At 46.7% G+C, this 22,019-nt stretch overlaps 1 protein-coding gene across 6 annotated transcripts in view; it reads right to left on the bottom strand.

The window, feature by feature from the left end:
- LRP1B (LDL receptor related protein 1B) overlaps positions 1–22,019 on the bottom strand; it is a 2,031,260-nt gene that overhangs the window by 191,089 nt on the left and 1,818,152 nt on the right. For all 6 annotated transcript variants that reach the window (XM_068245873.1, XM_068245875.1, XM_068245874.1 and 3 more), the window contains 2 exons: positions 13,823–13,929; positions 1,259–1,388 (listed from right to left, as the gene is read on the bottom strand). In XM_068245873.1, coding sequence (XP_068101974.1) covers positions 1,259–1,388; positions 13,823–13,929 — 237 coding nt within the window. The remainder of the gene's footprint in view (positions 1–1,258; positions 1,389–13,822; positions 13,930–22,019) is intronic.

Here is a 22,019-nt window from a genome sequence, read left to right as displayed (position 1 = left end):
TGGAACCGTAAACTCCTTAAAAAGCAAACTGTTTCACTTACCTGGGGCTTCCCCAAGCCCCCAGCAGCCGCGACGGTCCTGCACGATCCTCCATTCTGCCGCTGCAAGCTAGTTTTGTTACCTTCGACTTGTAAGTTGATGGCAACCGCGCCTGCGCGCCCCGGGCTACACAAAGCTTTCTTCATGTTCCAGCCCGCAATTGCGTCCTGCACTATTAGCGGGCTATTAGGAGTTTACAGTTCTGCTTTAAAGTGATACTAAACTGAAATTAAAAAAATAAATAAAAACAAATTAGATAGTCACCTATGAAGAGGGAAGACTCTGGATCCTATAGAGCAGAGTTCCCCAACCCTGTCCCTCAAGGCCCACCAACAGTGCATGTTTTGTAGGAAACCACAAACTAATTAGCTAATTAACTACCACTGTGGATTTCCACGAAACATGCACTGTTGGTGGGCCCTGAGGACAGGGTTGGGGAACACTGCAAGTATAGATCCTTCAATGTCCTCACCCCTTGTTCCAGGGCTGGTACCCTTAAACCACATATTTGTCCACCTGGTCAAATAAGCCTTGGGGGACTCTTGGAAGACCTCGGGAGCACTCATGTCTGTAAGTGCTCCTGAAGACAGGTGGCTCCATATTGCACATGCAGGAGCACCACCCACCCGTACATGCATAGTATGGAGACGCCCATCTTCGGAATCATATTGGGACACAAGTGCTCCTAAAGCCTTCTGAGTGCTCCCAGGGGTGGTGTACCATTACTGAGGGACAGTTCTAGAACAGGGGAACCGAGAGGGGAGACTTAATAGGATCTAGAGCCTTCCTTCTCTATAAGTAAGTATTTGACTTATTCTTTTTTAACTACATATTTGCTTTAAAGCAAACCTGAATTGGTAATAAACTAATAAAGATAATTAATTGAATGTGCAGTGGTCATGGCAAAAAGAACTTTCCTGGAGTCTCACATTCTTATTTTCACACTATCCAAACTGCCGCACTCTTGACACAAAGTTCGCAGTGAGTTTCAGCATGATCCGTGCCTACCATACGCATTATGCAGCAATGCAAGACAATGAGTGATGCAGTAAGTTTAAACGTCAAGAGCGATGTGCGACGCGGCACATTTGTGCTGACCGACGGGAATCCCAGTGACGTACTTCCCGCCCACCAGTTTTGGGAAGAGAAAATGACAGGTTTCTGCTAAGAATTGTTTGTTTATGTTGTCCACCCATACCATATGACTTGGTTTTAGTACCTGGTTCGCAGTTTTTCTCATCTTCTCCCCCTTTGCAGTCCTCGTGACCATCACACTTCCACTTTGCAGGTATGCACTGGCCGGTGGAGCACTGGAACTGGTCTTTAGAGCAGCCATTCTCGCAGTTTCTCTACCCATACAGACAATGAAAAAAAAGGAAGAACTCAATGACCTAATTTTGATCCTCAGAGACAAGAACAATGCATTACGAGTTGGGAATTGAAACAAAGTCAGCCTGGAACAAAACAAATATCTCTGAAAAGTTTTCAAAGAGAAACTACATCATTCTATTTCTGCACCTTCAAAAGAAAGTGATATAAGACAAGAAAGCACAAAATAGAAATTGGTCTGTTGCCAAAACAGCCAACACGCCGTTATGTTTTATTTTCTAACCATTAATGTGTTAACCACTTGCCGACCGCGCACTCATACCGCGCGTCGGCAAAGTGGCAGCTGCAGGACGCGTCGCCGGCTGCAGGCTAATTAATCAGGAAGCAGCCGCTCGCGCGAGCGGCTGCTTCCTGTCAATTCACGGCGGGGGGCTACGTGAATAGCCTGCGGGCCACCGATCGCGGCTCGCAGGCTAAATGTAAACACAAGCGGAAATAATCCGCTTTGTTTACATTTTTACAACGCTGCTAACAGTAGCAGCGTTGTACCAGATCAGCGATCCCCGGCCAATCAGCGGCCGGGAATCGCTGTCACATGACAGGCAGGAGCCTGTTAGAGGCTGCACAGGACAGATCCGTTCCTGTGCAGCCTCGGATCTCCGGGGAAGGGAGGGAGGAGAGGGAGGGGGGGAATTTCGCCGTGGAGGGGGGCTTTGAGGTGCCCCCCCGCAACACCCAGGCAGGCAGGAGCGATCAGACCCCCCCAGCACATCATCCCCCTAGTGGGGAAAAAAGGGGGGCGATCTGGTCGCTCTGCCTGGTGTTTGATCTGTGCTGGGGGCTGCACAGCCCACCCAGCATAGATCAGCTAAAACAGCGCTGGTCCTTAAGGGGGGGTAAAGGGTGGGTCCTCAAGTGGTTAAAGGGGAAACCAAGGAATGAATTTATCTCATTTTGTGATCCTGTATTGCTGACTAGGTCACTGCTGGCTTTTACCATAAATGTTGTGGTATAATGAAGCAAACCTAAAGTGAAAGAAAACTGATGCGGTAATTCCAGCCAGGCACTATCTGCAAGGAGTTTGTATGTTCTCCCCAGTGTCTGCGTGGATTTCCGCTAGGAACTCCGGTTTCCTCCCACATCCCAAAAACATACAGATAAGTTAATTGGCTTCTCCCTAAATCGGCCCTAAACTACAATACACTACACAATCCATACATAGACATAGGACTATGGTAGGGATTAGATTGTGAGTCCTTCTGAGTGACAGTTCGGTGACAAGACAATATACTCTGTACAGCACTGCGGAAGATGTCGGCACTATATTAATACTAAATCATAATAATAATAAAGTAATTTATCTAAATAGTACTTGCATGGAATCCAATAGCCTTAATTTGGTTTTGAAGGTTGAAATAAATAGTTTTAAATTATTGACTGGCTTAGGTTAATGTTTATTAAGCTCTCATACAGACACGTCCTGAACTGAACACAACTACTGAACTCTTTATCCCATCCCTGCACTTAAAAGTTTTTTTTTTTTTCCTCAGCCATCCAGCTGCTTTATGACCAATAATGGGTCTTCCAGTGAAACATAGGCTGTTAACTGTAGCTCATGGTTTCTCAACTCAGTCTTCAATTACCCCCAGATCAGCATGTTTTGTGGAAATGCACAAAGGTAGCTATATAACTGAAAGTTTCAAAACCATAACATATTTCAAAAACGTAAATGTTCTTTAACGTTGCACCCAAATTTCTGCTTTGGGCACCGTATTAACCACCTCCCCACCGCCTAGCGATGATGGGCGGTGGGAAAGTGGCAGGCAGAAGACCGCATAACGCCAATTGGCGTCACCGTGGTCTCACGAAACAAGCAGGGAGCGAGCACTCGTATTAACCACCTCCCCACCGCCTAGCGACGATGGGCGGTGGGAGAGCGGCAGGCACAGGACCGCGTAACGCCGATTGGCGTCACCGTGGTCTCATGAGACTAGCAGGGAGCGAGCACTCGTATTAACCACCTCCCCACCGCCTAGCGCCGATGGGCGGTGGGAGAGCGGCAAGCACAGGACCGCGTAATGCCGATTGCCGTCACCGTGGTCTCATGAAACTAGCAGGGAGCAAGCCCTCACACGAGAACCCGTTCACTGCAGAGGGACACAGGCAGCCACCGCAAACAGCCTGCCATCCGCAATCGGAAACGGCAGGCTGAATTTAACTAAATACAAGCAATTATTTATGTGTACAGAGCTAAAATCTAGCGCAGCGCCATACAGGGGACAGAGTTGTCACTCAACTGTCCCTCCTAATGTCTCCTAATGTAATTACATGCATAGGCTGATGCCTATGCATGTATAATGTAGTGTATGATTCGCAGTCTAGGGACAATTTAGGTGGATAGAGGGGGAGGATACTTAAAATGCAAAAAAAAAAAAAACACTTTTTTTTCTAAATAAAAATAAATTTTAAAAAAAGACTATCGCAGCAGCAATTAGAGACCACCAGAAGGTAGCTCCATTAGGGGAAGACACGGAGGTAAGATTCATTTGGGTGCTAAGTTGTACGACTGCGCAATAAATCGTTAAAGCTGCGCAGTGCTGAATTGCAAAAAAAGGCCTATCACTAGGAGGGTGTAAACCTGTGGTCCTCAAGAGGTTAACAATATTTGCATTAGCGCCTATTGGGAGCCCAAACTGTCCATTAGCCCCCAAATTTCCTGCTTCCAGTTAGACAGGCTCTTCTCACTAAAAACACAAAGGGCTGGATTGGCTAAGACAAAAAGCATGCCTTATCATATAGTTACATAGTTACATAGTTATTTTAGTTGAAAAAAGACATACGTCCATCGAGTTCAACCAGTACAAAGTACAACTCCAGCCTGCTCCCTCACATATCCCTGTTGATCCAGAGGAAGGCGAAAAAACCCTTACAAGGCATGGTCCAATTAGCCCCAAAAGGGAAAAATTCCTTCCCGACTCCAGATGGCAATCAGATAAAATCCCTGGATCAACATCATTAGGCCTTACCTAGTAATTGTAGCCATCGATGTCTTTCAATGCAAGGAAAGCATCTAAGCCCCCTTTAAATGCAGGTATAGAGTTTGCCATAACGACTTCCTGTGGCAATGCATTCCACATCTTAATCACTCTTACTGCAAAGAACCCTTTCCTAAATAAATGGCTAAAACGTTTTTCCTCCATGCGCAGATCATGTCCTCTAGTCCTTTGAGAAGGCCTAGGGACAAAAAGCTCATCCGCCAAGCTATTATATTGCCCTCTGATGTATTTATACATGTTAATTAGATCTCCTCTAAGGCGTCTTTTCTCTAGACTAAATAAACCCAGTTTATCTAACCTTTCTTGGTAAGTGAGACCTTCCATCCCACGTATCAATTTTGTTGCTCGTCTCTGCACCTGCTCTAAAACTGCAATATCTTTTTTGTAATGTGGTGCCCAGAACTGAATTCCATATTCCAGATGTGGCCTTACTAGAGAGTTAAACAGGGGCAATATTATGCTAGCATCTCGAGTTTTTATTTCCCTTTTAATGCATCCCAAAATGTTGTTAGCTTAGATAACACACCTTATAAGAGTAGCATAGCGAGCACTACAAACTTATGTCTGCTAATTGGCAATGACGAGAGCACCACTCGTCCAGCCCTGAGCCCTTGCGGGGCCAATCGCATAAAGGACATAATCCCCACACTTTGATTGGCCCAAAAGGCTGCCTGTCACTTGACAGGAAACTCGACAGGCAGCCTATTGGCCCAGAGGCTTAGGGTAGGACGAGAGGACGAGTGGAGTTCTCGTTATTGCCAATTAGCAGGCATAAGTTTGTAGCACTCGCTATGCTACTCTGATAAGGAATGTCAACTCTGATAAGACATGTTCACTCTGATAAGGAGTGTTAACTCTGATACCACGTGTTAACTCTGATAAGGCATGCTATTTGTCTTAGGGCTCTTTCACATCAGACAACGCGAACAGGAGCCGTTCTCCTGCACGCGTTGTCTGCCTGCGGCGTGTCGTCGTGTATCTGCGGTGCGACGCAATCAGCGGCGGTAGCCGGTAATTAAACCCGACGGAAAACGCCGGCTCGCGGGTGCGTTGGAGGGAAAACTGCGCCCGGGTGCGTCGGAACCGCAACGCATCGAAACGCAGCGCCGAGTGTAAAAGGTAAAATGAAAGTCTATGGACTTTCATCTTACCTTGGTTAACGCAAACTGCTTCCGTTTGCGTTAACGCAGAAAGTCTGCCCTAATGTGAAAGAGCCCTTAGTGAAACAATCGCATGGGGTGCATTTTACTCTGTTTTCCTTGTGCCCTATGCAAGAGTTCAGCTCCACTTTAAACCCCAATAAAACCTGCACATCACCTTCCATTCCTGTCTATTGAATACTGTATTCATTAACCAAATAGTGCCATTTCCTCTTTGCATTTCTATAGCACAATTCAGATAAACATTTCCTCTCCCGCCTTGGTAATAAATGGATTCTTTGTCTACTCAAATGGCAAAAAAAAAGCATTTTCTTTTTTTTTTTCCTCTGAGGGACGGGTAGCACACAAACAGAGCTGAAGGCCATGGTTTATTTGCAATGAAATGAGAGGAAGGAATTGAAGTGCCATATTTCAATTTTCGCAATCTAGTTCACCGTTCTCTCGAGCCTCTTTAGAGGAACAGATCTAGACTTTTGGTAATATATTCCGAGTTGCAAAAAAGTTGGAGAAGAAAAATGACTCTCCAAAAGCCGGATTTTAAATCAGCGGCGGTAATACAGACAAATATATTGCCAGTGCAATATGCCCATATATATGTACATAATATACACACGTACGCGGCGCGCACGTCCGGGACCGGGCTGACAATTTAAGGCTTATGGCTCTAGCCCTATATTATTAAAGCAAACTTTTACATAAGGCATATGTCACATTAATGTGACATCATCTGCATCCTGAAGCAACAGATGTGCCTTCCAGTGTGGTATGCACTCCAAATAATAAAAGTTGTATATTTTATGGATAACTCAAGTTAACAAAATAGAAGTGTGGGAGTTTAGCTAATACATACAATACTCACCTTATCACTCCTCCCTCCCCTCTCAGCTCTGCACCACACACACACAGAGTAGTGCAAGCATGCAAGGAACTATTTTAGGAGAAGTCCAGCAATCCCTGCAAGGGGCGTCCCCTGCACTTGCCGCAGGGTTGAGTTAGAGGCGGGGCAGTGGAGTGTCAGAGGTAGAGCAGAGCAAGGCCGTTTCTATTGGCCCTGGTTACTGCAAAATTATGTTAGTGTTAAGAGGTGGAGCAGAGCAGCAGTAATAGAAGGAGGCTGGCTGGAGAGTCTCCAATCAAAAAGATCGCACACCAATCGTGAGCGAATGTAGTGTTATCACTTGCACAATGTGCTGGAGCGCCATAACTGTTCTGCATTAGTGTACCTAATCAGTGGTGGGCCAAAATTTCGCATATGTAAAATTTCACATTGAAATTCGCAGTTACGCATCGTAATCGTAATGCAACATTTCAGAGAAAATGGTAATTAATTTTGAATGTTATAGTAGTATTTCAAAATTTTGCGTAATTGTTTGCGAAATTTTTGCATAATTTTGTGCTGACTTTAGAGGTTAATAGCAAAGCCCCCCATACATGCTATTGCTACCAAAATTGCTACATGTGTTAAGCAGAATAGTAGGTATAAGTCACAAAAATAATTTTTCAAAAAGACTTTGTAGTTTTTGAGAAACTCGATTTTAAAAATGCAAAGAAAAATGGTTTTTGAACTGTAATTTTTTAAAAAAAAACATTGTTTACTTGCATTTTTAAAATAGAGTCTCTCAAAAACTAAATGTCTTTTTGAAAAATTCTTTTTTTGACTTGTACCCACGATTTTCCTTAACATATGTAGCAATTTTGGTGTCAATAGCATATATGAAGGCTTTGCTATTCACTTCTAAATTCAGCACAAAATTACGCAAAATGTCACAAAATTTTATGCGAAATTACGAATGACTACAAAAAAATCAATTGAATTTGCAAATCGTAATTACGTATAAGCGTAATTCCAAAAATGTACGTGAAATTTAGCGAAATCGTAGTTTGTTGATTACGATCATTACTATACCTAATATTTATTTTCGGTCTTGCTAAAGGTGGCATTCATCTGCCAGAGGGAATGAAGACTATGGGCTTGATTCACAAAAGAGTGCTAACTGTTAGCACGGCCGATTTCGCGTGAAAATTCGCGTTTGCGCACGAAAACCGTTATCGTTTCGTGCGAAAATCCGCGATAGCGCGAAATGTGAAAATTCACGCAAAAACGGCCGTGTTAACAGTTAGCACTCTTTTGTGAATCAAGCCCTATGTGTTTGGTCCTGCCAATAAAGCTTTTTTGGATTTGGATTTGGACCATCTGGGGGTCAGTGGTGGGAGGTGGTGAAGATAAGGTGGACCTGAGCTTTTGCAAAGACCAGACTGAACGCTGACATGCAAATGCTGTAGAAATCAGCTGCACTAAGCGGTGTTTGTTTATTTAGGTACAGTTGAGTGTAACAAGTGTTTAATCAGTACTAGGCATGACTCACAGCACCTAGGTGCTAGCAGTGCTGACTGTACAGGAAAGACAGATGCTTTAAAGAGACTCTAACAATAAAAACGTCCCCTGGGGAGTACTCACCTCGGGAGGGGGAAGCCTCCGGATCCTATTGAGGTTTCTACCATCCTCCTCTGTCCCACGGGGGTCTCGCTGCAGCCCTCCGTACAGTGGCCCGACAGCCCCGACAGCCTGTTCAATATTTACCTTTCCAGGCTCCAGCAGGGGCGCTGTTGTGGCTCTTCTGACGGAGATAGGCGGAAATAGCCGATCTCCGTTGGGTCCGCTCTACTGCACAGGCGCAGGGGATTTGCGCCTGCGCAGTAGAGCGGCCCGACAGAGATTGGCTATTTACGCCTATCTCTGTGGGAAGGAGCGGATACTGCGCCTGCGCTGGAGCCAAAAGGTAAATATTTACATTGCCGCCGCTCCGGGAGGATTTTCGCCGCCACCGTGGGACTGAGGAGGACGGGGGAAGCTTCAATAGGATCCGGAGGTTTCCCCCACCCGAGGTGATTACCCCCAAGGGAGTTTTTTTTGTTACAGATTTTCTTTAAGGGCCCATTTACACTTAATCAGTTGGTGTGCGTTAGTACGCGTTGGTACGCATTAGTACGCGTTTTTTCCATAGCAGTGCATTGTGAAAAAGATTTCAGTTAAAACGCATTAAGTGTGAAAGGTGCCATAGGAAAACATGGGCATTACTTTGAAAATCAGTTTTCTTTCAGTTATAACTGAGAGCAACTGATTAGGTGTAAACGGACAACTATTATTATTGTTTTTATTATTTTGTTATTTAGTATTTATATAGCGCCAGCATCTTACGCAGAGCTGTACAGAGTATATTGTCACCTAACTGTCCCTCAGAGGGGCTCACAAACTAATCCCTACCATAGTCATATGTCTATGTATGTATCGTGTAGTAAACGTATCATAGTCTGGGGCCAATTCAGGGGGAAGCCAATTAACTTATTTGTATGTGTTTGAGATGTGGGAGTACCCGGAGGAAACCCCCGCAGACACGGGGAGAACATACAAACTCCTTGCAGATTTTGACCTGGCTGGGATTCCATTACGCCACCATGCTGCCCAACTATTTAGTAAGGAGTTCTCGGGTGAGACTCCCTAACACTACTACTGCTGCTGCCTACTGAGTGCGCTCTAGTGGCTGCATTGTTGAATCCCACAGGAAAAAAAACACTATACAAATACTGAAAATATTATTATTATTATTATTATTATTAATATTATTATTAGTTAAAAACTACCTGCAGTGCCTGGTAAAAAAAAAGCTCTTTTTGAACCCCCCCCCCTGACGGTCTGATTATTTCCAGATTTTAGGGTCTAAAAAGCAGTGCAATTTTTTTACAGGCTTTAGATCCTTAAATCTGGAAAAAAAATCACACCACAGAGAGATCTGCAGCAGCCCCAGCACATACTCACCTCCCGGGGATCCAGTGCTGCATTTCTCCCTCCGTCCTCTGGGTGGCACTGTAACCCTGTAGTGAAATCGCCGCCTGTCATCATGACAACAAACGGCGATCCCACCCGAGGGATGCAGAGACTCAGAGGACAGGAAGGAGAGTGGCTGCCGGCATCTGGATCCCCCGGGAGGTGTTTGTGCTATGCTCTGTACAGTCCTGCTGGCTGCTGCCACGAGTCACGCTCGGGGTTACTGCTCCTGGCTTGTTTTTTTCACCCCGAGTCTGACTCGTGATAACCGCCAAGTAGGTTAATATATTTTGCACTGTACATACACATGTTTATCTCATCATGTCACATGTCACCTCGGGTACACTTTCCAAAGAGAACCCGGCCTGAGTGATCTTTCAATACACACTATAACCAAAGGAAAAATGTATTTAATAATGAATTACAAAACAAAGCCATACATTGGGGATGCTTTTATTTATTGCATTGTGGAATTCTTTAATGATTTACATAACTGGTCCCTCCTATGTCCAACTCAATTCTCAGTTTCGTAACAAGTCTAAGAGATTTCCACCACTTACCACCAACGCAGGTCTCAGGTCCTTCATTAGAGCAGTGGAACGTGATGTTGCACGCCTTGACGTCTCGGGTTTGGCCGCCTCCAATATGACTAGACAGGAAAGGGATGCCCTTTCCTGGTTACAGGGACATACTGATTGGACCCTCAAACCATCAGATAAGGGGGGAAACGTGGTCTTAATGACCACTTTTGACTATCGGAAGATGTGCCTTGATCTCCTCGGTCGTCCGGGGTGCTACCGGAGGGTCTCCCCGTCTAGATTGACGCAAGCCACGAAGGAATTGGGGATGCTCATTGATGCGGCCCTGCGAGGCGGTATTATAGATGAGAGAACGGCAGATTTTCTTAAGGTGGCGGATCCTATCGTCCCCACCTTTTACGCCCTGCCCAAGGTGCATAAGCGCCTGATTGATCCCCCTGGTAGGCCCATCGTGTCGAGCAAGGGTGCTTTTACCGAGAAAGTTAGCATCTACATCGATAGGCACCTACAATCCCATGTACAGGGTCTTCCTTCATATATCAAAGATACGACACAACTTTTACGGGTCCTGGATGGACTTGTTGTACCACCCGGGACTCTCCTCGTGTCTCTGGACGTGGAGGCCCTTTACACGAGCATCCCGCACGGTGGAGGAGTCAAGGCAGTAGCCACTTTTTTGAGCGAACGCGCATGTACCGAAAAGGGACACAATGATTTCTTGCTGGGTCTTTTGCAACTGCTCCTCACCAATAATGTCTTTGTATTTGATGGGACCCATTACCTCCAGGTGCAGGGCGCGGCCATGGGCACCACGTGTGCTCCATCCTACGCAAATTTGTACCTGGGGGAGTGGGAACGCATCGTGTTCGCAGACGAGGACTTGGAGATGTACCTGTGCCATGTTTTATCTTGGCACAGGTACATCGACGACATCCTCGTCTTGTGGACTGGGACTGTCCCTGACCTAAACAATTTTGTTGCCAGACTCAATAATAACACCCGTAACTTAGCCTTTACTGTGATGTTCGACTATGGGACGATCCCCTTTCTCGATATACGTATATCGATTGACCCAATGGGTCACATCGGTACTGACCTATACAGGAAGGAAACGGCGACAAATGCTCTGTTACATGCCTCTAGCTTTCATCCGTCCCATACGATCAGAGGGATCCCGACTGGCCAATATATGAGAGTGAGACGAAATTGCTCATCGGACGCGACATTTCAGTCCCAGGCCAACCAACTACGAGCGAGGTTCCGCAGTAGAGGTTATCCCGACTCAACATTACGACGGGCATTTAACAGGGTCAAGAGGAGGGATCGTTCCAGCCTTCTCGCTCAGCGTCGGGATCACAAGACCCAACCACAAAAATCGGAATTACGATTTATAACTAAGTATTGTGTTCAACACACTAAACTGAGAGATATTTTACAGAAACATTGGTACTTGTTGCTTAATGATCCAGCTATAGGTCATGTGTTCCCCGATCGCCCCGTTGTCACATTTAGGAGGGCCACATCCCTCCGTGATACTCTTGTACAAAGTCATTTTGGGGGGGTCAACCCTAGACGTCACTGCATTGTGCTAGGCACCTATACCTGTGGCGGCTGCTCGTATTGTCAATTTATCAAAGTGGGGAGGACAGCCATGCTACCCAACGGCAAACCATACACTTTGAAACACTATGTGAATTGTCAAACTGAGCTAGTAGTTTATCTACTCCTGTGCCCATGTGGCGCGTTCTACATTGGCAAGACGAAGAGGAATTTGTGGAGACGCATTTCTGAGCACATGCAAAATATTGGTAATAAGGAATCCTGCACCCCTGTCGCCCTGCATGTGAGACAGTGCCCCACATGCACCCGTAATAAATTACGGTTTGTAGGATTAGATAGGATCCACAGTACCATACGAGGGGGCAATTTTGACCGCCTCCTTCTCCAAAGAGAAACTAGGTGGATCTTTGAGCTCCAGGCATGTCAGTCTCCTGGTTTAAACGAGGCCTTTAGTTACGCCTCGTTTTTGCCTCTCTGACGTGCACATGGTGACTGTTTTTGATCATCTTCGCTATGCTTCTCCCTTTCCCCCCCCCCCTCCCTTTTTCCTTACCCTCCTTCCCCCCTCTTTCCCTACCCCCCCCCCTTTTCCCTCCTACCCCTCCCTTTCTTCCATCCTTTCCCCCACCCCTAGTCCCTCCTCCCTTCCTAACCCTTCCCCCCCCCCCTTCCCCCCCTCCCCCTTTTTTTACCCCCCCCCTTTTCCCTTCCCTTGTCCTCCTCTTTCCTCCCCTTTCCCCCCCCCCCTTCCATCCCTCCCCCTCCCCCTTTTCCCCTCCCTTTCCCTTCCTCTCCTTCCCCTCTCCTCTTTGTGTGTGGTGTTCAGTGGTCGCTCTACTTCTGACATGATGTCTGGACCTGTATGGGACCATATTGACAGTCTTTTTGTGTATGGCTCCACGGAATTTCCGCCATGCACTGCTCTTTAGCGCCTTATGGTTATAGACGCCTTGAGCTATATTTTTCCCATTGTCCCTTTATCTCCTTACTGTAATAAGTTGTTTTGGCTAATATATGTACGCATAGGACAGGTTTGTCCTGTCTGTCGATTTTACTGAGGGTGTGTGAATGGAATGCTCGTTTGTATGGATACAAGAGAGTTACCGGAGTGTGGGGGTGTGGCTGTGTGGACGTCAGGACGCTGCGGCGAGAGCTTGCTTTCCACCAGCTCGCTCCACTGGCCCGCAAGCGTCATTTCCGGTCCACACGCGCACTCCCGCTTAACTCTGATTGGCTCTAGATGCGGATATGTATCCGCCTGGTACAGATGCAGGCACGCCTTCTGATGACGCCGTGAGAACGGCGAAACATGTAAGGGCGCTGCCTGCATGAGACGCCGTCTCCTCCCGCGGACTTCCTCTGCACCCACCACCCGCTCCCCACGACTGGGTGACCATGAACAGTGCCGGACCCACACCTTGAGTCCATCAGGATTTGGCTACCTTCTGTCTACATTGTTGCAGATCTGTTCTGACTGACCGCTCAGCCCTTCGCAGACACCGAACGGACACTCACGGCCTAAACACTCTGGACATGCTGGGGAGTCTAGCCTGTTACACAGCCCGTCACCGATCACCCAAGACGACCTTTCTACAGTGAGGTACCGGAGGAGGGTGAGACATTGTTTGTGACTTGTCTACTTGATGTGTACAGGCCTTGCTGTGATTGCTACAACAGGTCCATATGGCATAAGTCGTCCACCGCTGTTTTACCTGTGTTGGCTTGCTACCTGAGCTGGCCCTTCAGCGTTTGGCTGTAACATACTGCTTCTGCAACCGCTACTCCTGTTCCAGGCTCTGCATGGATTCTATCTTTGCTTATCTGCTGCTGTCGCTTTTGGACATTTTTTTCTATTTTTTCTAGATTGAGCTCACTATACCATCTGCCCAGTGGATGTGAATGGTGTGGGTGTGAGGTCTGTCTGTGTGAGGAGGTGGCCATCTCATGGGTTTTTAATACAACAATCTTTCTATTGAGATACACTTACAATAAAGATACAGTTTTATAAAGATTTATGATGTCTATTTATCCTTTTTTGGAATAATCACTGTTAGCATCTGTCAACAATTTTTCCTTCTCCGAATCAATGTGTATAATTTATATCAAGCTTCCATTATTCGGGCAACGAGAGGCCGGAGATGAAGATTTTGATTTTATTTATTTATGTTTTTTCAGATTTGTATTTGTGGCCAGTCCTCTTTAAAGTGGCGTACAAAGAAGCAGGGAAAGCATGCGAGCGTCACTTGCTGGGACTGTATGAGTAATAAATGAGCCAGTCATTTATCTCTCGGCATTTAGTTATGAATTATTTACCTCATCAGTGCCATCTGCGCAGTCATATTCGCCATCGCACCAGAACCTGGCAGAGATGCAGTCGCCGTTGGCGCAGAGGAACTCTTTCAACGCGCAGGTCTGAGGCTCTGCAGAGAGCACAACACAGCTCAGGGCCATTATGTTACATTAACAAACCCAAACACAACAAAGATGATCAAAATAACACTGGGCTGAAAGAGGAAGGAGGGAAATAAAAGCAGATAGCACAATTTAGTAAAAACAAGACATTTATCAGAAGACAAAAAGGGAAAAAGAACGCTTTATATTCACTCTTCTTTCCTTAGGGCCCCTTTTACACTGGCAGGCTAAACCTACCTTGTGTTACCCTATCTTGCCATAAGGGGCCACAAAAGCAACTAAAGTCTATGGAAACTTTTAATGCTGTCCCTTGGGGTGCACCGGAAGTATCCGAGCCGACGCAAGGGCGACAGCGCGTTATCGCAAACATGTCGCTTAGCGCACAGTGCTTGGGATAATGGAAGTCTATGGGCGACTCACTATGTGTGAACAACTAAGCACTATGTGTGCACAATGGAGTGCTGGGTGTTGTAGCGCGTATGCGCGGACCGATGGGTATCCCAGTGATGTACTTCCTGCTCAGTAGGCAGTATGTCCCTGAGTGGGGGGCGGCACTATGCAGATGACCCTGCTAGCACACTCTACCAAAGGGTCATATGGTTTTGCGTTGTGATGGGATACAGCAGGAGCTTTACAATTACAGCCATGGCCTAAAAATATATATGCAGCTCCCCCATGATGTAGGGCAGAAATGTCGAACTCTAGTCCCCAAGCGCCATTTCCATGCCAGTGTTTAGGTAGAACTGAGAAGAAAGGAGAAATGTGTGCACTACCTTTCCCGATGCAGTCCCATCAATTAAATTGAGCTGCACAAAAAATGTGTGAGGACCTCAGCCCTTAACCTCCCTGGCTATGCAGCCAGGAGGCACCGCTCAGGCCCCGCTGGGCCGATTTGCATAATTTTTTTTTGCTGCACGCAGCTAGCACTTTGCTAGCTGCGTGCAGTGCCCGATCGCCGCTGCTACCCGCCGATCCGCCGCTATACGCGTCGCCGCAACCGCCCCCCCCCCTAGACCCCGTGCGCTGCCTGGCCAATCAGTGCCAGGCAGCGCCGTGGGGTGGATCGGAGTCCCCTTTGACGTCACGACGTCGATGACGTCGGTGACGTCATCCCGCCCCGTCTCCATGGCGACGGGGGAAGCCCTCCAGGAGATCCCGTTCTTTGAACGGGATCTCCTGATCTCCGATCGCCGGCGGCGATCGGAGGGGCTTGGGGGATGCCGCTCAGCAGCGGCTATCATGTAGCGAGACCTCTACAGACCTTTTTTTTTTTATTTTTTTTTAAACGTATTTGCTGCCCCCTGGCGGATTTTGACAAACCGCCAGGAGGGTTAAGGACTGGAGTTTGACATCTTTGAGCTAGAATATTAGGACAATGCCAAGTAATCTTAGAAAATCACTCTAATACACCTTAAAAAGCTGTTGAATTTATTTAGCAAACAAAAAAGTCAAGCGCTTAATATGCAGAGGCCAGAACTCAATCCCACTGATGATTCTGAATTGTGAAATCTGATAAAGAGCTTAATAATTGACAAATCAAAATATCTTAAAGGCTGGGTGCACACATAACATAACGTGAGATGCGTTTTATGTCAGGTTTTATGTTAATGTTGTGTGCATTTTTGGTGCGTTTATGTTTTTTTACCGCAGATGCGTTTTTTCAAGTGTTTTGAGTGCGTTTTAATGCGTTTGCGGTTCGTATACGCGTTTTTATTTTTATATTTATGCAAATCACTACGAAGACAACAGGAAGTGGTACTGCATAAAAAAAAATATTTTTGGAAAAACGCATACCATTGCGTTCCCATTGACTTTCATTATGTGCGTTTTCGATGCGTCTATGAATATTATGCAACAAAACCAGCGTTTTCAAAAACACATATGAGTTTTTTTATATGTGATTTTTCCTGCTACCCATAGACTTCCATTAGCGGCAAAAACGCAGCGTTTTATGCAACGCTAGCGTTTCTGCTATGTGGGCACCCAGCCTTAAAGAGAAACTATGTTGCATATAACATAACATAACAAGTAAAATGTATTGCAATATTCATTCATAAATTATTTAGTCATTGTTTGCCCATTGTAAATCTAGCTTCACCATGCTTTACATTCTTGAATTCATCATAGATGCTGACATCTTTACTGCTGGCAAGGTGAAGCATTATGGAAAGCATGATCTCCCAGAGTGCTCTGGGGAAAAGACTGCATGACATCATTGCCTAGGCTGAGGTTTCACAAGGGGCATGTAGGGGGGTGTGGGCTGCTCCACGTGTCACCTCAAATGGAATGACACCAAGGCAGGGCAGAAATGAGGAGAGAATAGGATGCTCACGCCGGATGGGGAAGGGATTCAGATGGCGAGGGGGGGCAGATTTCCTTCCTCCCTCCCTCCTATGGCCCCCTCCTTTGCTAAGGCAGAGAAGCACAGTGGATGTGCTTAATGCAGGGTTTAACATTACCAATCCCGTCTGGTCGGTTCTCCACTGGCATAGCTTAAATGAAAATAAAAATGGCAGCCTCCATATCACATTAGCCTCCATAGCACCGCCGCTCACTGCCAAAAACAGGCCTTCGGGGAATACCATGTTACTACGCGGTATTACCCATATAGCATTGGGCCAAGCAGGAAGTGACACGCGCTTGCAGTCAGTTCCTGCTTCGGGGTATCCAGAAGTGCAAAGAACCGTATTGTAAAAATACGCTACAGCGCATGCGCACCGCTTTGTCACATCAGTAATATTTTGACTCGACGCAGAAGCCACATGGTTACTTAGTTCTGGACCTGCGACGGGGAAGTGCGAAAACGTCACTTCCGTCGCATCGCGCCATAATGTGGCAGTATGCAAGTCTCCAATGACTTCCATTTCCCAGCGGTGACTGCCCTGGTGTGAAAAGGCCCTTAAGATTCCGATGTACCACTTTAATATCTAGTTTTATTTTTCTAAATTTACAGTATATATTAGTTTTTGTTTTTCTTTTTCAGACTATATGTTTACTTTCATCACTTTTTTTTTCTCACTTTGACATCTTAACTTTCTATTCTTGTCAAACTTTTATACAATGCATGAAAGAGAAAATAAGTGTCAGCTACGTTGAAATGAAAATCATATCAATTATTCCAGAGATCTTTGTGTAGTGGCCCCTTAAAAACAATATAGGAGGAAAATATAGGTGTGTGTTTGATCGATGCAGTAATGCACGGCTCATCAAAGCTGATCAATCTTTTATACATTTTCACTTTTTCAGTCGGGGTGTCAGCGCTGCTGACAGAGAAAATAATTATAATTGTTTGATGCTGTGTAATGTATGACTTTCTAAAAAGGTCACATGGCGTCATCCTCGCCGGGAACCATATTATCCCCCAGCTTGTCAATAGCGAGGAACGCTATTCCCCAGAATCAACATGTAATTATCCAAAGGAAGTGCACGCAATCACACGGTACGGCGGGTATAATGGGGAGCGCATTGCTTTTTTTTTTTTTTCTTTCTGCGCGGTAATAATGGCTCAGAAGGGGAACGCTTTATAAAATTTACTGTATACGTGATTTAAATAACTTGATTATATGTAACAAACTATGACAAGAAGCAACCTGGAATAACGAATGTAGAGGGAGTTTATTGCTGATTCCACTTTCAGAACGGTATCCCATCTGGTTATTGTGCCAATTTGATCTGTGACTCCTGATTGAGACATCCATATAAATACCCCAACTGGTAAGTTGGATGTGACTGCTTGGCATTGTGTGTTTTCACCATGTTCTCGGCTATGGAAGTGCTGGCTTCTGCTGATAACTCATGTCTTGAACCCCTTTCACCGAAGGAAATTATCCCTGCGGCTAAAAACTTCCCTCATTCTCTTCCTCCTCGGGCACTAAAGCCCTATTTGAGCCTTGGCCTCCTTCAGTTTCCGGCTTCATCCATCTCTTCGTATTGATTTTCAAGGTTTCTCTGAAAGTTTCTTAACAATTAGGATTTTACAGTAACAGGTTGTTAGCCTATTGCCCAAACCCCCAGACTTGGAGGATCAGGGTATCCTATTTAGTCTGGAACATCACCTTTGACCTGTCTGCCTAGTGAAACCCCGCCAGTAGCTTGGGTACCGCTGGCACCGGCATAGCTTTCAACTACGAGAAGGTAAGGATACCTTCTCCTCAACCTGGCCTAATCTAAATTACTTTCCCTGAAACCTCTTTCTTAGCCTAGCTTAGTTAATCTCCACAGGGTGCTAACCCCCCTCTCCCCCCAAAGAGCAAACAAAGGGGCCAACGATGCTAAAATCTGCATCCCTGAAACCTAGTTCAAGTCTATCTGGTGCTAAATTACTACTACTCCTAATATCTAGGCTACAGTACCCTTGTAAAATGTCATCCTTACCATGTACAGTACATTATTTGCCTCCTTGGTATCCATGTTGTTTGTAAATATCAGACCTAGCTATACAGACATACACTAAGGGCTTGATTCATTCATTGTAGTGCGCTGCAGCAACGTGAGTTAAATGAACTTACGCGTTCCTGATGCTAACAGCGCAAGTTAATGGCAGAGTGGGCATGCTACATGCACTACAGGCAAAGTAGCGTGCGCTTCTTTACAACGGTCACTCTTAGTGAAGTCCCGCGAATAATACTTCCCTAGCGGGGTCGCTACTATGTTAAATGACATAGTAGTGGCTGTCACTATCGTGTGGGACTTCACAAGGAGCGGCTGTTGCTAAGGAGCGCACGCTATGCTGCCTGTAGTGTGCTTAGCATTCTCACTCTGCCATTAACTCGCGCTCAGGGCCGGGCCGAGGCACAGGCTAGAGAGGCTCCAGCCTCAGGGCGCAGTGTAGGAGGGGACACACAACTCACTCAGCTATCATTCCCCTATTGTGTTTGAAGCAAAGAGAAAAAAGAAAAGGGTATACATGGCAGTGACTGCAACCCAGATAACTAGAGATTAAGCTGGGGCACATCTTAGTCTAAGAGCAATCAGTGTGTGACAGCTGGGGTGGGAGGGATGGAGGGCCGCACTTTGGTGTCTCAGCTTTGGGTGCTGGAGGACCTTGTCCCAGCTTTGCTCACGCTGATAGCATTAGGGCGTGTACGTTAGTTCACTTAACTCACGCTGCTGCAGCGCGCTACAATTATTGAATCAAGCCCTAAAACCTCTGGAACTAAATACTTTACTTACCATGATTACACCTGTAAAATGTACTACATTATGCAGGATAACCTACTGTTGTGGTAATAATCCTGGTTTCCCAATCAGAAACACTTCCTATATGTATGAACTGCTGTATATTGGTATATTACCCCGCCCTCCCAGTGATGTTTGGCAGAGGCTTTTTAGTTATGCAGCCTTCTCCTCCCAGTGCACTCTGGGAGACCAGTTTCTTCTTGCTTTGTAACACACACCATTCTGCAGTGATGCACGTTGCCAGCAGTAAAGATGTTTCCACTTGCCATACATTTAAGAATAAAAATCCATGAGAATAAAGATTTTACAATGGGCAAACATTTACTAAATTATGTAAAAATTGATATTGTATAATATAAGCAATTTTTTAATCATTAAGTTACGTTCACTAAAGATCCTCTTTAAGGGATCAATCCAACTTGTCAAATTGTCTCCTGTTAGGTGACTGATATGTCCTGCAAGGGGCGTTCCTAGGATCCTAAGAAATCCGGGGCACTTTTGGGCACACCAGTTGAAAAATGGGTGTGGCCATGCACCATAATGTGGTTGTGGTCACGGGTGGGGCCAAATTTACAACAACTTAACAGCGGTCTAAGTAGCCCTGCCCAGAAAAAAATGCAGCATATCACATAAATAGGCTATGTCACATATGGGACATGCCGGGTACTTTGGAATCTCTATGGGGCTGTTGTAGTGACATGCTGGAACCTGTGGTGCCTGAAGCCTCCATAGGGAGCATGCATCATTGTGTGTCCCCTCACTGTTCCTCCCCCTGACACCCCCCGGCAGAGTAGCACAGCAGGAGGACCTACTCATCTCCTCCATCCGCTTTTCAACTCCAGAGACATCGTCTGTAGCTGCGATTTTCCCCCTAGCATCCAAGAATCAGACACTAGGAGCTCTAGTGTCTGATTCATTCTCAGACACTAGGTAGTGTTGGGCGAACACCTGGATGTTCGGGTTCGGGCCGAACAGGCCGAACATGGGCCAGATGTTCGGCATGTTCGGCCCGAACGCCGAACTCAATGGGAGTCAATGGGACCCCCGAACATGCCCATTTTGGGGGCCCCATGGGGTCGCAGGCATAAGGGGGGAGCATGCCCCGGTCGCGGGGGGGGTCGGAAATTCCCCCCACCCCCTCCGCTAGCGCTCCCCCCTCTGCCCGCTTCCCCATACAAAAAGTTTGAAACAAGTTCAATAGTACCTGGGCTGGTGGCACTGGCTGGCAGTGGAGTGAGGAGGAGGAGGAGTCCGAGTAGCAGAGTGACGTTGAGGCCGGGCAGCGGGCGGTTCAGCGCTAGTACCCTTGTGGTACTTCCGCCCTTTCTCTGACCTCACGTCCTCTGCGTGATGAGGCATACGAGGGTACGCGTGATGCGTACCCTCGTATGCAGAGGACGTGAGGTCAGAGAAAGGGCGGAAGTACCACAAGGGTACTAGCGCTGAACCGCCCGCTGCCCGGCCTCAACGTCACTCTGCTACTCGGACTCCTCCTCCTCCTCACTCCACTGCCAGCCAGTGCCACCAGCCCAGGTACTATTGAACTTGTTTCAAACTTTTTGTATGGGGAAGCGGGCAGAGGGGGGAGCGCTAGCGGAGGGGGTGGGGGGAATTTCCGACCCCCCCGCGATCGGGGCATGCTCCCCCCTTATGCCTGCGACCCCATGGGGGGCAGTATTCGGCCGAACAGGGCCCTGTTCGGCCGAACAGGGGCCCTGTTCGGCCATGCATTCAGTAGTTCGGCGAACCCCGAACAGTTTGGCCGAACACCACCAGGTGTTCGGCCGAACTCGAACATCACCCGAACAGGGTGATGTTCTGCAGAACCCGAACAGTGGCGAACGCTGTTCGCCCAACACTAGGGAGAAGCACGGAAGAGAAGATGTCTGCAGAATCTGGAGACCAAGAAGCCGGAGGTGAGTACTGCTGCCTGGGGGACATCCAGGGCACGTGAGATTATAGCCAGGGCATGTGCACTGATCTTTGGGGCTAGTGCGGCCCCTGTGGCCTGCCCTTGCTTGGGTCAAACTAATCCATTAAGGGTGTTGCAAACACATTTGCGACAACTGTCACTTGTAAGATTATTGCAGATTTGCTGGTATGTGCATGTGACGCCAATCGGATGTTCCCTATCAGTGGGGTAACCATAGGGGATGCAAAGGTTGCGACCACACTGGGGCACCTGGACCAAAGGGGCCCGCCTTCATCCATCTTATTAGCTTTTCATTGGTGCTATTACTGGTAATGAATACCTCTATATGTGCATTGCATACCAAGTTTACCTTAAAATAAGACCTCCCCCGAAAATAAGCCCTAGCTAAATGGGACACTATGTTAGTGTGTGGTGAGGTGTGCAGTCTCTAACTGCACCTCCCTTGTGGCTGTGTTCCTCTCCGTTTGCCTATAACGGTTCCGGTATCCTATTTAAGATAGTTGGCACCCTGTGACCCAGTCTCCGCATATGCTTCAAGTGCGCTTGCTGATGCCTCTCTGGCGCACATTGATTATGTCAGAGGGGAGCGCGGTCACAGAGCCTGTGTGGAGACTGGGTCAAAGGGCGCAGACTATCTTAAATGGGATCCGTTATAGGCAAAAAGAGGGGGACGCAGCCAGCCACAAGGGAGGTGCAGTAAGAGACTACATACCTCCCCATACACAAACATGGCAACTACCCCTCCCAAAAATATAAGCCCCCCATTCCCCAAAATAAAAAAATAAACCCTAGCACATCTTTTGGGGGAAGTTAAGATTGTGTCTTATATTCGGGGAAGCATGGTAGTAGTAAACCTTCGGAATACCGAAGCAGTAGAATCTATGTCCAGTCAGAGCCGCAGCACCACCTGCTGGACGTAGATTTGTACTGCTTCGGTCCGATAGCAGTTAATCAGGCCTTTGTTGTCTGATCAGCAGATGCAAGAGT

This window comes from Hyperolius riggenbachi, chromosome 7 (genome assembly GCF_040937935.1).
Source record: "Hyperolius riggenbachi isolate aHypRig1 chromosome 7, aHypRig1.pri, whole genome shotgun sequence".
Lineage (NCBI taxonomy): Eukaryota > Metazoa > Chordata > Amphibia > Anura > Hyperoliidae > Hyperolius > Hyperolius riggenbachi.
The sequence above is the reverse complement of the archived record's forward strand: the minus strand, read 5'-3'. Positions and strand labels throughout refer to the sequence as shown.